Consider the following 15296-nt stretch of genomic DNA (forward strand, 5'->3'; position numbering starts at 1 on the left):
TCCTGTGTATCTTAGGTATCCCGCACCAAGCGCTCCTCTAGATAAAGTTTGTATAAGATATAAGTTCACTTCTACACTCGTCAGCGTCTAAATTCAAGTACAGGTAAGGCAGCTTCCTCAGTAGTACCTTCTGTAGCAGCAAAGGATTAACGTCAAGTGACTGAAGTCTCCTACACAATCATCCAGTACATTTACATATAAGAAATCCATCAATCTATCTTTGTTGTTGGAGTGAAAGAAGAAAAAAGACGAGAGAACGAAGACACAAATGTGTAGTATGTTTCTATACGTGCGAAGCAAGACATACCCTCACGTCGAGGCTACACAGAACAGCAGGAGGTGATGTTCATCAGTAAAAGAGGAAGTCAAGTTTTTCACTAGGTCGACCAAGCCATCCTGACGCTGGGGAAAAGCTACCCTGGGCGGCTGGCTAATTTAGGCAGCCATTCGGCTAAATATTCCCAACCGTGGTATTACAGAACTGAGAGGTCATAATAGTAAGTAGTTAACTAATCGTATAAAAGCTTAAGATCAAGGTGAGGCTGGACGTACTCAAGCTTTGGATAAGCATATGAACGAGGTACATCTACAGAGACGGAGTGGCATGCGCACAGGAAGCCTGCTACAGTATGCACTTAGTGATAATTATATTATACGAACATTAAGTGATGAACAGTTACAGTAACATGGGAGTTTACGGTGACGGGAGCGGGGGTGAGGGTGTCAGCAGTATATTTGCAAGCAGCCGTGTGAGCTGCAGGTGTTGGTGGAGTGAGAGTGAACAGGTTCAGCAGGATAGACTAGTAGCAGCGTTGCTACCTGCATCCTGATATATGTATGAGGACGGATTAAACCTGAGTGAACGCGTGTTGGCAGCCTCCTGAGCGGGTCTGCACGGGGCGTTCTGGTCGACACACGGAACCCGTGTGAAGCAGACCCAGCCTCCTCTTCGAAATACGACTCAGTCTCGCCTAGAAATATTTCATGTTAACACTTGAAGCATACGCAGCAAAATTTCAGCGTCAAAGACAATAGCGTTTAAGGGAATTTATACTATGACCGTTGTTTCTGATTCTTGGTTAGGTATTAACAAGAGAAATTTCCTCGCCGAATACATAATTCCAGGAATGGGATAAACAAAGTAGGCGATGTTCTCTTGTTATTTGTTAAAACTCATTCTAATCCCGTGGTTAAAAATGTTGCAGCCGATGAAAATGTCGGTTTCACTTTTACAGAAATTAAAGATAAGTATTGCGTGGTCTAGCTAGTGGTGAAGGGCACACAAACTGCCACTTCTTGTGGACAAAAAAACCAAAGTAATACCTATAGAAGAGGGAAAGTGAATCAACATTGCGGCGTAGATCAAGCGGGTCAAGTATGAAAGTTTGTCTAGGACAGTTTATAACTCGGACAGCTTTTCGACTCAACTCTTTTAAGTAATGATGCAGAGCTAGAACCACCCCGAATGTGACAGCAGAATTCCACATAAGGACAAATTAATTCTTTGTATAAACGGAGCAACTGTTCATAGGAAAATAAGTTTCGACATCTAAATAAGACATCAGGTTTCTTGGAGGGAGACTTTGCTATTCCTGTTATGTGGAGGTTTCCAAGAAAGCGTGGATACTACAGTAATACCGAGTATGTTCATTGAGTCAAGAGGTGGAATTAGAGAACCGTCAAAGAAGAGACGTGAGTTGTGAGGAGTTTTCGACAGAGAGAGAGAGAGAGAGAGAGAGAGAGAGAGAGAGAGAGAGAGAGAGAGAATCTGGGTCTTGGAGGCATTAAACTTAGCTGGATTTCGTCTACCTCACTGAGATATCCTGTCTATGTCTGATACACTGAGGAAGTTGTGTTGCAAACCAAATACTTCACTGACATCTGCTATCATTAACGAAATTCCAGCTGGCTGTTCAGGCGGAGGGAGAGGTGGCTGGGAAGTGCCTTCTGCATTGATATTGTGCTTTTACTACTATCTTTAGATGATTTTTACAAATAACCTCGTCATGGACCATCATGTATCCTGTTATCTCCCTTTCCCATGTACTCTCATGAGCCCAGTCCACATGAGAAGGAAGGCAGCACCCAAGCACCCACTGCCTGAGTAGGAGAGAGGCACCACAGCACCTGCTGCCTCAGAAGTAGGGCAGCTCCACTGCACCTGCTACCTCAGCAGGAGGACAGGATTACAACATCAGCTGCCTCAGTACGCGGGCAGTACCACATCTGCTCCCTCAGTGGAAGAGCAGTACCATAACATCTGCTACCTCAGTAGAAGTGTAGTACCACATCACCTGCTGCCTCAGTAGGAGGACAGCACCTCAACACCTGCTGCCTCAGTAGGAGGGCAGTACCGCAACACCTGCTGCCTCAGTAGGAGGGCAGTACCGCAACACCTGCTGCCTCAGGTAACTTACCTCTGTGTGGAGTTGTACACCATTGAGGTGGAAGGTGACTACAGGCGGGGGTCGAGAGCCCTGAACCCGGCAGTAGAGCGAGTGTGGTACGTTCGCCAGCACCTCCACCTCACCGTTGGAGTCCCAAACTATTTCGACGCTAGAGGGCGGGTCTGTGGAGAAGAGTCGCTCACATCACACACACGACAGCCAGTGACCAGGACGTACACAGGACGGTCCCAGACACAGTGATAAGGTTACAAAGGAGTTACAAATGACAATAGAAAACGTAGAGATATATAAGCGTGGTGACTCTCAGCTCGGTACGTTACATGGATAACTGTGACGTAGGCATGTGAGTTTGGGGTCAACCACACAATTTGATAACTAGTTTCAACAAATATGGGGCGACGGTGTTGATGGTAGTGATAGCGGTGGTGTTGGTGATGGTGTCGGTGTTGGAGGTGGCGTTGGAGGTGGTGATAGTGTGGGTGATGGCGTTGGTGTTGGGGGTGGGTGTTGATGCTGGTGATAATGTTGGTGTTGGCTGGTCGTGTTGGTGAATCACCACAACAACTTACAGTATAGGTCCAGAGTGACCGTAGAGGACATCGGCTCCGTGATGTTGGCATTGGAGGCCCGGCAGGTCAACCTCCTGTTCAGGTCAGCTCGGGTCAGTGGCTCGAGGGTGATGTCGTTGCGTGTGACCTCGTCACTCTCATGTTCGCTGACGTCATCGAGGAGAAGCGACCCCTCCCACCAGGTGACCCTCGGCCTCGGGTGACCTGCGAAATATACGAACATAAACTACATCTTATGTGCGATGACCTCACCACACCGAGGTGCCTGCAGTGCAGCACACTGCTAACAAGACGACCTGACTCAGTGAGACAATTGAATGAACCACCTCGGGCCAGCTCAGGTACTAGAGACTTGAGGTACTCCATAACGATCTACCACGCGACTGGTCGTTCCCTTAACTACTCATCCACACTCTCGTTGTTCTGAGTACTGGCGGAGGAGACGAGTCGTCCTCATCCACACGTCATATATGATCCACTGTAAGTCTTCACAACATAAACTCTGGATCAAACCTCATGCAACAAGTCATATGCGGGCTGTGACATACCCAGCCGACCCGTAAGTCAGGTCAGCCTGACTACCCCTGATCTGTATATGTCATCATCTTACATCAAGACGCAGTTTCTCCTCAAACAGCTTCCATGTTGTCTTATAATAACCCAATATTTCCTCAGTCAACTGACCTACCATAATGACACCATTCTCTCAGAGATACGCCATCTCTCCTGCTACCTCACGTGACCCCTCCTCACCTGACGCCACCACGCCAGGTCGTCTCCACAGTTGTCAGAGGCAAGCTTCACCCTCACTACGGCATCACAAGGAACACCCGTCTGTGGCAGTTACGTCCACACGTATGGTGTCCTAATGCAATCCTACACACAATCGTAATGATAAAGCGATGGCTCACACATTAACGTCCTTCCGGAAATGAAAGTTCCTCAACTCTCAGTTTAGTGCTCTCTCTCTCTCTCTCTCTCTCTCTCTCTCTCTCTCTCTCTCTCTCTCTCTCTCTCTCTCTCTCTCTCTCTAACAAACCCAGCAGCAGTACAGTGGCCACGACAGGTGGAGTAGTGCGTGATACGCCTGTAAGACCAGCCGCAGAGTAACAACAAGGTCAACTCACCTCCTGTGACCTGGCAGGAGAGGCTGACCCTCTCACCAGTGGTGTAGGGCCCGGCCACCTCAGCAATCTTGTTCATCGGGTCATCATCACTGAAGATGGTCAGCGTCTCCGGCACCACTGTGGCAGACATGGAGTTACGTGTGAATATATCATAAAGAAGTAAACTGCTTCTGAATCTATTTTTTTCTGTAAATGTAAGCATCTAATTCTAATCTAACGTTTGAATCATTTTAGATATCTAGTTTATACTTACGACTTAGGGGTTTGGATCACCCGTGTTTTTGACACGTGTATTCCAGCTACACAAGAGGTGTTCGCTGACACACGCCCTTCAAGTGTGGTCTGTACCACATAGATGGCATCAAGGTTTTCAGGAACACGTTCCTGGGAGCAGTTTACTTTTATATCTTAATAAGTCTATTCCATGACATGATGACACAATGTAATGGCAGAGTTTAGGGTAATTCACATCGAAATGTTGTTCAAGGCGGCTGGGGTGGATGATGGCATTGCAGTTCAACTTCTAAGAAAGTGGATGACTGTGTGGTTGACTGGATAGTCAGGATTTTCATGGTGAGATGCCTAGGGACTGGCGGAATGCCTGTATAGTGCCAATGCATAAAGGCAAAGGGGAGTGTTGAAATTACAGAGATATACGTTTGTTGAGTGTACCTGGTAAGTTGTATGGGAGAGTGGCGATGACGAGGGTGATGCATGACACAGACAGCATCAGACTGGGGAAGAGCAGTTGCAAATGTGGGATGAAAGTCATTAGAAGTAGTGAGGAGTTTCTATGAAAACTGTAAGGCGTGTGTGAGATTAGGGAGAGAGGAAGATGAGTAGTTCCAGGTGAAGGTGGGTCTGCGGCAGGGGTGTGTGTTGTCACCATGGCTGTTTAACTAGTTTATGGATGGTGTGGCGAGGGAGGCAAATTGCCAAAAACTTCCTAGTCGAGACTAAAATGTCACAGTTACTCATCCAATATCCTTACATTAAGACAAATATTAAAAAACAAACAAACAATTCTATCTAAACCACATAAAACTTATCTAAAACCACATAAAACTTATCTAAAACCACATAAAACTTATCTAAAACCACAATAACTCTGTTGATATCTCAATGTTACTTATAGCGGGCTAAGTTCCTGCAGAACAATGTTAGCAGAACGGTGTGTGATGAGTTACTGGCCAGTTCAGGGCTAGCCCGCTGCCCACAGAGAACGTGACTGTTGAGGATGGAGGTTTGGGCATTAAGCAGTTCTTTCGTAGTGATCGGCTAGTGTGCATGAATGCGCATCGTGATGCGTCTCTTCGTCTTGCCAATAAAGAAAACATTATAGCTGTGTTGCATCTGCATTTGTACATAACTGACGACTGCAAATACGAAGGATTAACATCCGGGAACTAAAATGACTGGATTGTACTCCTTGCTTTAAAAACTACTGTAATGTTGACCTGTGGATAAAACTCACGTAATGAAATAGTCTACAATTTCCCAGTGAACAATATTGGAAAATATATTTCGTCGTAAGGGAAAGTTAATAGTTTTGCTGAAGGACATAATAATATATTTAGTGTTTTACTAATATACGCATTCATGAAGTTTACAAAAATGCCGTCCATATGCACAACACATTATTCAATGATTCAACTCCAGTGTGGAATATAAGATAACCAGATCATATATGACATGCTGGTGTGGCCTGGGTTACCACCAAGTGGTGTTTGTTTATATTCGATCAGGATATAAGATGGAAATTTCCTGCAAAAGATCAGTAAATGTTGGGTTTCGTACACACTGTTGTTGTGATGGAATTCCCACATATATTCATCTTACTATCAAAATATGGAAGGGTATCATATTTTTCTACTTCCCAGGTAAACTAAATGTTGCTGTGGAAAGAGTTCGAGTAACTTAGAAATAAATGAATAACGTCCGCAGACTTAAACATCAAAACTGTATCGTCTACATATGTATAAAACTGTATCGTCTACATATCATGTATAAATCTGTATCGTCTACATATGTATAAAACTGTATCGTCTACATATGTATAAAGCTGTATCGTCTACATATGTATAAAACTGTATCGCCTACATATGTATAAAACTGGATCGTCTACATATGTATAAAACTGTATCGTCTACATATGTATAAAACTGTATCGTCTACATATGTATAAAACTATCGTCTAGATATCGTGTATAAAACTGTATCGTCTACATATCGTGTATAAAAGAAATGTTAGTAATGTGGTGGCCACTCCCCGCCCCCCTCAGCCACCTGACTTGTTGATGTTATCCAGGTTGGACTTGGTGGTGAACCCGTCATTACATCATCCGTGTGACTGAGTGAAGCACCGTTGAACAGATACACCAGATGTTAAAGATAATAATTCCTTAACCTGAGACATAGTTAACCCCTGACCTGTCTGTATCTCTAACAGGCTCTCAGGACGGATGTGGATGGCTTCCTCCAAAGGAATGTTTGTAAACAACTTTCACGTCAATGTTAGCCATAACACAACTGCATAAATCCAAATCACAAGTTTCTTTACACATGAAAAATAATCCTTTATTGTAAATTCATTATTAGTTATCGATGACGTAACTGGAACTAATATTCTAGCTCGACTGTAACTGCAGGTGGCGAGTGCCGAGAGTGTGGGCCACAGAGGACACTGGGCCACAGAGGACACTGGGCCACAGAGGACACTGGTTCTTGGCCACCTCAGGCAGACGACACATAACGCCTGGTCGGGAGCCACAAACATGTAACTGTACATACTACGTGTCATCATCAATAACAACACTCGCTATGTAAAAAAAAAAAAATGTCATACAATATTTTCATACAATATTACGTGAATACTTGCCTCATCAAAGAGACTTTGGAGGTCTACAGAAACCCTGGAGGCAGCATCAGGTTAGACAAGCAAGTCATAATACTGTCAGTTGTAGCCTAACCCTTAAGAAAAACATACATATTGCTGTGGAAATTACGGATCAATTATCTTTTCCAATTTGTCCTTTCTTACATTTGACACATTAGTGTAGCATGCAGTTGCCCGTGCTGTCTCAGCCAACATAGAAAAAAATAACATGTAACATCACGTAAGAGTTAACACATGCAACACCAGGTCGCATCAATATATTCATCATCACGTAACAATTACCATATGCAACACCAGGTCGCATACAGGTAACACATGCAACACCACGTAACAATTAACATCAGCGACACCAGGTAGCACCCAAGTAACATATGTATTACCACGTAACAGTTAACACAAGAAACACCAAGTAGCGCCCAGGTAACACATCCATCACCAGGTAGCACCTAAGCAGCACATTCAGCACCAGGTATCATGCAGTTAATACATTTCTTGAGGCTTTCTAATATCTATTTGCGGTTGTGCAGAGACCCTGGAAGGGGTCAGGAAACATGAGTAACAAGATCACGCGTTACTGGCTAAGTACAGCGGTTACGTAGCCCAGGGCGAGCACCTGCAGGCGATGTAGGGCGAGATTAGATGGTGAGGAGCAGGCACTAGAGATAAACAGGCTGCTCGAGGAGTTACGCCTGGGAGTTGAGTGTGAGTTACTGCGTGGTTGCGTGGCACTGGTGTGGGACACGTGAGGGGTGGCGAGGCAGATATTGCATGGGATAGTTTCGTGGAGGCCAGGTCTTGTGGAACTTCTGCAGGAGGCAAGGCGCGTTGTCGGGTTCCTGAGGCAGTGGGCGGCTGCCGGTTTGTGCCAGGAGTGTGACAGCAGGGGTGAGTATGATCCGGCTGAGGACGGAGGGTTGGCGATCACCACTAGGTGAAACGCATCCGACCATCTCTCTCAGCTGATCTGAAGGATCAACAGTTTAGTGGGTCATCACAAGCGTCTAGCTTGTGGCAGTGTCTAGACTGAGAGAGGAGTCAGGACACACGGATAACAATGCCATACTGGGCAATTACACAAGTGATGAGGCTGCCTCAAGTGGTGCAGGATGAGATGAGAAGGTGAGGTGAGTTGTGGTAAGGTTAAATGGTGAGGGAAAGGTATCTGTGGCGCTGCTGCAGGTGACAGAGGTGAGGCAGGTGTCCTGGGGTGATGGCACCGGAGAGTCAAGTATGAGGCGTTGCGTGGCGTTCATGGGGACGACGTGAGACGTAGTGATGAAGGCGTCCCGTGGAAGAATTGCACGAGTCCTGGGTTTTGTGAGGCATCTGCGTAATGGAAGAGGCATCACTGAAGTCCTGAGTTATGTCACCAATTGCTGTAGTTTTGTGCTCAGTGTTGTACGAACCAAGGTTTTAGGTTCTTAAGCTGAGGCTGCAGCGGGGGCAAGGAGTTGATATGTCCCACAGGGGTCGTGCCACAAGAAGCCAAGATATATAAGACACCACAGAGCCCCTACCAGCCACAGAGCCCCTACCAGAGAGTGATGAGCCAGGAGGTGCATGGTAGACGCTTACAAGTGGAGATAGTACCTCGGTTTCTCAAGAGACAGGACTGCTGGACTGACTCACTGCTTTACTGATGCATCGGTATTCACTAGCCACTCAGGTCAGCCACATTAAGAGTGTGTGTTGTATGGGCATGACCGTCGAGGTCATTTATGTTGGTCTCTTCAGAGATTATGGAGAGAGATCAGACAGCTTCACATGTCGTTCGTTCACTTCAAGACGATGTTGGGTCAGATGTCACCCAGATTCTTGAAGCATTTCATCACGACCACGTGAGTTTTGTGTAGTGACACAGAGAGGGAATGACAAACATACGATACCAAGTGACACATGCAACACTAGGTGACACCCAGTTAACACATGCAACACCAAGTGACACACAGTTAACATATGCAACACCAGGTGACACCCAGTTAACATATGCAACACCAGGTGACACCCAGTTAACATATGCAACACCAGGTGACACCCAGGTAACACACGCAACACCAGGTGACACCCAGTTAACACATGCAACCCGAGGTGACACCCAGCTAACACATGCAACTCTAGGTGACACGCAGTTAACACATGCAACACCAGATGACACCCAGTTAACACATGCAACTCTAGGTGACACGCAGTTATTACATGCAACACCAGGTGACACCCAGGTAACACATGCAACACCAGGTGACAGCCAGTTAACACATGCAACACCAGGTGACATCCAGTTAACACATGCAACACCAGGTGACACCCAGTTAACACATGCAACACCAGGTGACACGCAGCTAACACATGCAACACCAGGTGACACCCAGGTAACACATGCAACACTAGGTGACACCCAGTTAACACATGCAACACCAAGTGATACCCAGTTAACATATGCAACACCGGGCGACACCCAGTTCACACATGCAACACCAGGTGACACCCAGTTAACACATGCAACACCAGGTGATACCTAGTTAACACATGCAACTCCAGGTGACACCCAGTTAACACATGCAACTCCAGGTGACACCCAGTTAACACATGCAACACCAGGTGACACCCAGTTAACATATGCAACACGAGGTGACACCCAGCTAACACATGCAACTCTAGGTGACACGCAGTTAACACATGCAACACCAGGTGACACCCAGTTAACACATGCAACTCTAGGTGACACGCAGTTAACACATGCAACACCGGGTGACACCCAGGTAACATATGCAACACCGGGCGACACCCAGTTAACACATGCAACACCAAGTGACATCCAATTAACACATGCAACACCAGGTGACACCCAGTTAACACATGCAACACCAGGTGACACGCAATTAACACATGCAACACCAGGTGACATCCAGGTAACACATGCAACACCAGGTGACACCCAGTTAACACATGCAACACCAGGTGACACGCAGTTAACACATGCAACACCAGGTGACACCCAGGTAACACATGCAACACCAGGTGACACCCAGTTAACACATGCAACTCCAGGTGACACCCAGTTAACACATGCAACACCAGGTGACACTCAGTTAACACATGCAACACCAGGTGACACCCAGTTAACACATACAATACCAATTAATACTTAACAACTGCAATAACCATGTAACATGTCATACCAAGCAACAATTACAACACGCATCACCACTTCGTGTGACAGCAGGTACACATGCAACACATGATTATATCCTGTAAACACATGCAACACCAAACAACACATGCAACAACAGGTAACAGTTAACATGTGCAGTACATGGTAACACTTTGAACAAGCAACGCCAGATAGCAACACGGTAACACGTGCAACATAAGGCAACATTCAGGCAACACATACAACACCAGGTGATATCTACGTAATACCTGCAACACCAGGTAACACTTAACCTATGCAGCACCAAAGAACATCCTATTAAGGCATGTAATGCCCAGGTAACACCGAAGCAACACGAAGTAACAAGCAGGCAGGGCAGACAGTTCAGCAGCAGGCTAAAGCAGGCAGGACAGACAGTCAAGCAGCAGGCTAAAGCAGGCAGGAGAGACAGTCCAGCAGCAGGCTACTCACCGATCACCTTGAGGTGGATGAGGGAGACGCGTGGTGGCGCCTCCCGGTACTCCACGCGACACTGGTACTCAGCCTCGTCCTGCAGCCTCACGTCGTCCAGGATGAGGCCTCTGTCCTCCTGGGCGTCCGTCTCCACGAAGGCCCGGGCCAGGAAGCCGTTGGGCACCCAGTGGGAGGCTCTGGCCAGGGATCCGCGGTGCGTATGTATCCTGCACGAGAGGAATGGACACGATAACGGACAATCCAGGTCCATCCTCCCTGTCGTCATGTGTCAGTAGAGTGGGCTGCATGATGACACATAGAGGGTGGCCTCTATGTGTCATCAGGTGCCACAGGGTATAAAACACGTGTCATCATGTGTCAGTAGGGTGGGCTGCATGTGTCAGCAGCGTGGCCTCTATGTGTCATTAGGTGCCACAGGGTATACGACACGTGTCATCATGTGTCAGTAGGGTGGGCTGCATGGGTCAGCATGTGGGTTGCATTCGTCCTGTGTCATCAAGGTGGGCTGCGTCTTGCTATGTGTCAACAGTGTGGGTTATATGTGTCACGACTCAGCAGGGTGGGCTGTATGTGTCTCGCTGTGTATCAACAATGTGTCCTGCACGAGTCATCACGTGGAATCACCTACATGTATTGTACGGAGGAGGTTTCATGTTCGTGGGGCCCCCGTCTCATGAACCGTCATTAATAGTTTCAGACTACATACCGTCCACATTTACTGTGTCCTCATTCAGTAAATTCCATTCATCCACTAATTGTCTCACATTAAGAGCACTTTTTTTTTTTACATCCTTTGTAATTTAGTTCTTGGTTAATTTCATAGACGGAACTGTTCACTGTTGACATCATCAGGCTGGGTTAATTATTCAAGGGTTGTGATCAGGAGCCCCCTAACCCCCCACTCTAAATCCTCTCTTCCATAGAGAACAAATTTCAAGTCTCCAACTTTTCCCTGTAACTCACATCACTTAAATTCAGTACCATCTTTGTTGTCCTCTTTTGGACCTTCCCTATTAGCTCTTTGTGCTTCTATGATGACCATCTTGTTAAGAACTTGTTGAATAGTTTCTAATCCAAGTACTTTAAAGATGTTCTAACATCTGCCAGCGGACAGACTGTCTCCTTCACTGTTTTCCTGATGTGGGACTCTGGCGACGGTTTTAACTCACACGTCCTTCTCATACCCAGAATCCTGCAGCTTATTTCTTGGTAAGTAATGCCCTTCTTTCGTTATGTCCCACCCTCTTTACATTTACTTGGGTTGAACTTCATCAACCATGTACCAGATCAACCATGTATCTAGGTCCTGTTGTAAGCTAATAAACTCCTCGCATTTTTCTTCTTTCATGACCTTGACACCAACTGGGAATACGTCCAGGCAATATTCCATTCACGTGACAAGTAAGTCACTCAGCAGATCAAGAAGAGCGATGGTTCCCTGTGGTGCTCCACTGGTAACCCCAACCCATTTCGAGAATGCTTCCCTGACATGCGTCCTTTTCTCCCACAATATTTCAAGTTTGTTTCCCAACGTATCGTACCGCACACATCCTTAGCGCGTACGGAGAATTTTCATCACGACTATGAGCCTTATATGCGTCAAGACCCCACAGTATTCTGTTTGTCTTCTCTAGATACTTCAGTGTTTGCCAATACCTCCCTCCCATTCTATCTCAACTGGTGTTGAGGCTAGAGTGTTTTCCACAGTGAAATCACTTTTGAATTTTTCATTCCGGTCCTCGCATATCCATACATCATCCTCTTTCTCCTCCTGAAACCCTGAGCTTGATCACCTGCTCTTCAACTTATATTTTACTCTTGATGATCTGCCTCTGTCTTCTCCAAAGGAGATCGCGAAGTTCCTTCGGTATGAGACATCTTATTGAACCACTCATCCTCTTTCTCATCCATCCTTCAGTACATATTCAAGCCTAAAGTCATCCACGTTCCTACCCCTTCATTACAGAAGTTCACTTTACTGCCCTTATTCCTGTCTGGTGAACTACATTTCCCAGTTTATGTTGCGATGGGAGATGTTGAGCTCTGTGTATATGATCATATCTCCTCTTCGAGTTTGGTCTCATGTCTGCGCTTTTTACATCCTTGTTTACCACACGACGAAACTGAAGCATCACGTGATTACTTTTTTCCAGCTGGGGTATCAGACAGTATGACATAATCTCAATTCCCATGTTACTAAGTGTGAAAATATGATCTACTAACGATGGCGTGTCAGTCCTTCTCATTCTAGTGTCTTCACCGACATAATGGGATCAGATATTTCCCTTTATTCACTCTAGGAACTTGTGTTTACACGACTCTCCGTGTCCACGTCCTCAGGTCATTTCTCTATACTATAAATCCCCCAGTTTCCTGCTTTGCCATAATTAAGAACTGCATGTTCTACTACATCAGGCACCATCCTGATTGTTACTTCCTTTTTAATTGTTATCATTGTATGTTTGTTTAACTTCGCTGATATTCTCTTGCAGTTGATCATCAACACCAATATGCACTTCCTTCTTACAATGACCATTCCCATTATGTATTGTTTCCAGGGATCATCTTCAAGCATTTTCTGAGATTTAAGGCGTCTCTTTTTAAGAGAGCCAATCTTCCCCTCTTCTTTTATCTTTTCTTTTCCTCGTAGTTACCAAGTACTCTCTATGGACAGAGCAGGTGAGATCTTATCTCTCCAGCAAGTTTTGTCTCCACTACTCCAACACCATCAGGTGCCTTTTCCCCGATACGATCCTTGAATTCCAGCTGTAGCATTTACTGCAAGTCCATCTGTCAGCAGGAGGGTTGCATGTGTTGTCACGTGTCATCAGAGAGGGTTGCATGTGTTGTCACGTGTCAGCAGAGAGGATTGCATGTGTTGTCACGTGTCAGTAGAGAGGGGTGTATGTGTTGTCACATGTCGGCAGAGAGGATTGCATGTGTTGTCATGTGTCAGCAGAGAGGATTGCATGTGTTGTCACGTGTCAGCAGAGAGGATTGCATGTGTTGTCACGTGTCAGCAGAGAGGATTGCATGTGTTGTCACGTGTCAGCAGGGAGGGCTACGTGTGATGTGTCACACGCCAGCCGTGAGTGCTACATGTGTTCTGTGCGAGTAGAGGAGTGGGCGGCATGTGTCGTGTGTCATCGGGCTGGGCTGTGTGGGTCATCTTACGTCAGGAGGGTGTACCACATGCGTCATACGTCAACAGGAAGTGTTGCTCGTGTATCGTCTTACACACACACACACACACACACACACACACACACAGTACCTGTAGATGATCTTGAAGGTGTTGTACTTGCGGAGGAAATCCACCCGTGTGACGGGATGACCGGGCGAGGGAGCCTCCAGGTCACATGGCAGCAGCGCCCCGCCACCCGCCACCGCCTCCACCACCGTCACAGCGCCTGCAGGAGAGAGGGAGAGGTGTTATCGTTGCAGGAGGCAATAGGGAGACACTGGTGCTATGAAGGGAAATATAGAGATTTTGAAGATGGGGGAGACAAATGGGTATGTGGGAGACACTTGGGTATGTTGGTAGTGTGGGATCTAGTTGTTCGACGCCAGTGTGGTGGTGAACTAGTCAGACGAGGGCAGTTTAGTTGTGGACCAGTCAGACGTGTCCAGTGTGGTGGAGGACCGGTCACATGGGGTCAGTGTGGTGGAGTACCAATCAGACGTGTCCAGTGTGGTGGAGGCCGGTCACATGAGGTCAGCGTGGTGGAGGACTGGTCACATGAGGTCAGTGTGGTGGAGGACCGGTCACATGAGGTTAGTGTGGTGGAGGACTGGTCACATGAGGTCAGTGTGGTGGTGGTGAACCAATCACACGAGGCCGGTGGCGTGGTGGACCGTCACATTAGGATACTGTGGTGGATGACTGGCCAAGTGTCCAGTGTGGTGGAGGACTGGTCAGAGGAGGTCAGTGTGGTGGTGTACTAGTCCGTCAAGGTCACTGTGGTGGTGTACTAGTCAGACAAGGTTAATGTGGAGGAGGACTGGTCAGACGAGGTTAATGTGGTGGTGGGCAAGTCAGGGGAGGCCAGTGTGGAGGTGGTGTTCTCTTGGTTCTCCAGCAATGGTGTTAGTCACGCGTGTTTGTTCCGGCTGCTGGGGCGTAATTCCCAGAACACTAGTCTTCCGTACGTTCGTTTTTTTCTCTCTCTTTCTTTTTTTTTTAATGTAGGAGGAAGACATGGTGATACCAATGAGCACTTTTGGGATCTTATTTTGTGGACGAACATAATGACTGACCCGTGGCTACCACCTTGGACTGACTGCAGGATCTATAGTACACCAAGACGCACACGGTGATCGAGCCTCGCACGGTGATGTCGTCCTCACAGTGAGGGGATGGCGCGCACGGGATGCCCCCGCCAAAGCCTGGCCCAGGCTGGCGCTGAGGACCAGCTGGGTAATAGCGGCATCATCATCACCAACGGCAGCTCTGACACTCGGGGAAAAGTCTTGACGGAGGATATACCTTTCCTACTCCCACTCACTCACTCCCGCCCTTCCTAGAACTGTTTGTTCTGTCTGCAGTTCGTCAGCAACGTCAAGCTGGTTGCGCCAGATGGAGGGAGAGAGAGAGAGGTGGGACAGACATCGTCCATAAGAATGCAGCAGATATAACAACAGTGACTCGGCACACGAGTCAGGGACGCCATC

The 15296-nt window shown here is 46.9% G+C and overlaps 1 protein-coding gene across 1 annotated transcript in view; it reads right to left on the minus strand.

The window, feature by feature from the left end:
* Positions 1-2289: 2289 nt before the first annotated feature.
* LOC139761830 (nephrin-like) overlaps positions 2290-15296 on the minus strand; it is a 111939-nt gene continuing 98932 nt past the window's right edge. The window contains exons 2-6 of the mRNA XM_071686357.1: positions 13900-14035; positions 10623-10831; positions 4105-4221; positions 2978-3181; positions 2290-2569 (exon numbers count right to left, since the gene is read on the minus strand). Coding sequence (XP_071542458.1) covers positions 2337-2569; positions 2978-3181; positions 4105-4221; positions 10623-10831; positions 13900-14035 — 899 coding nt within the window. The 3' untranslated portion in view covers positions 2290-2336. The remainder of the gene's footprint in view (positions 2570-2977; positions 3182-4104; positions 4222-10622; positions 10832-13899; positions 14036-15296) is intronic.

Source organism: Panulirus ornatus, chromosome 3, assembly GCF_036320965.1.
Source record: "Panulirus ornatus isolate Po-2019 chromosome 3, ASM3632096v1, whole genome shotgun sequence".
Lineage (NCBI taxonomy): Eukaryota > Metazoa > Arthropoda > Malacostraca > Decapoda > Palinuridae > Panulirus > Panulirus ornatus.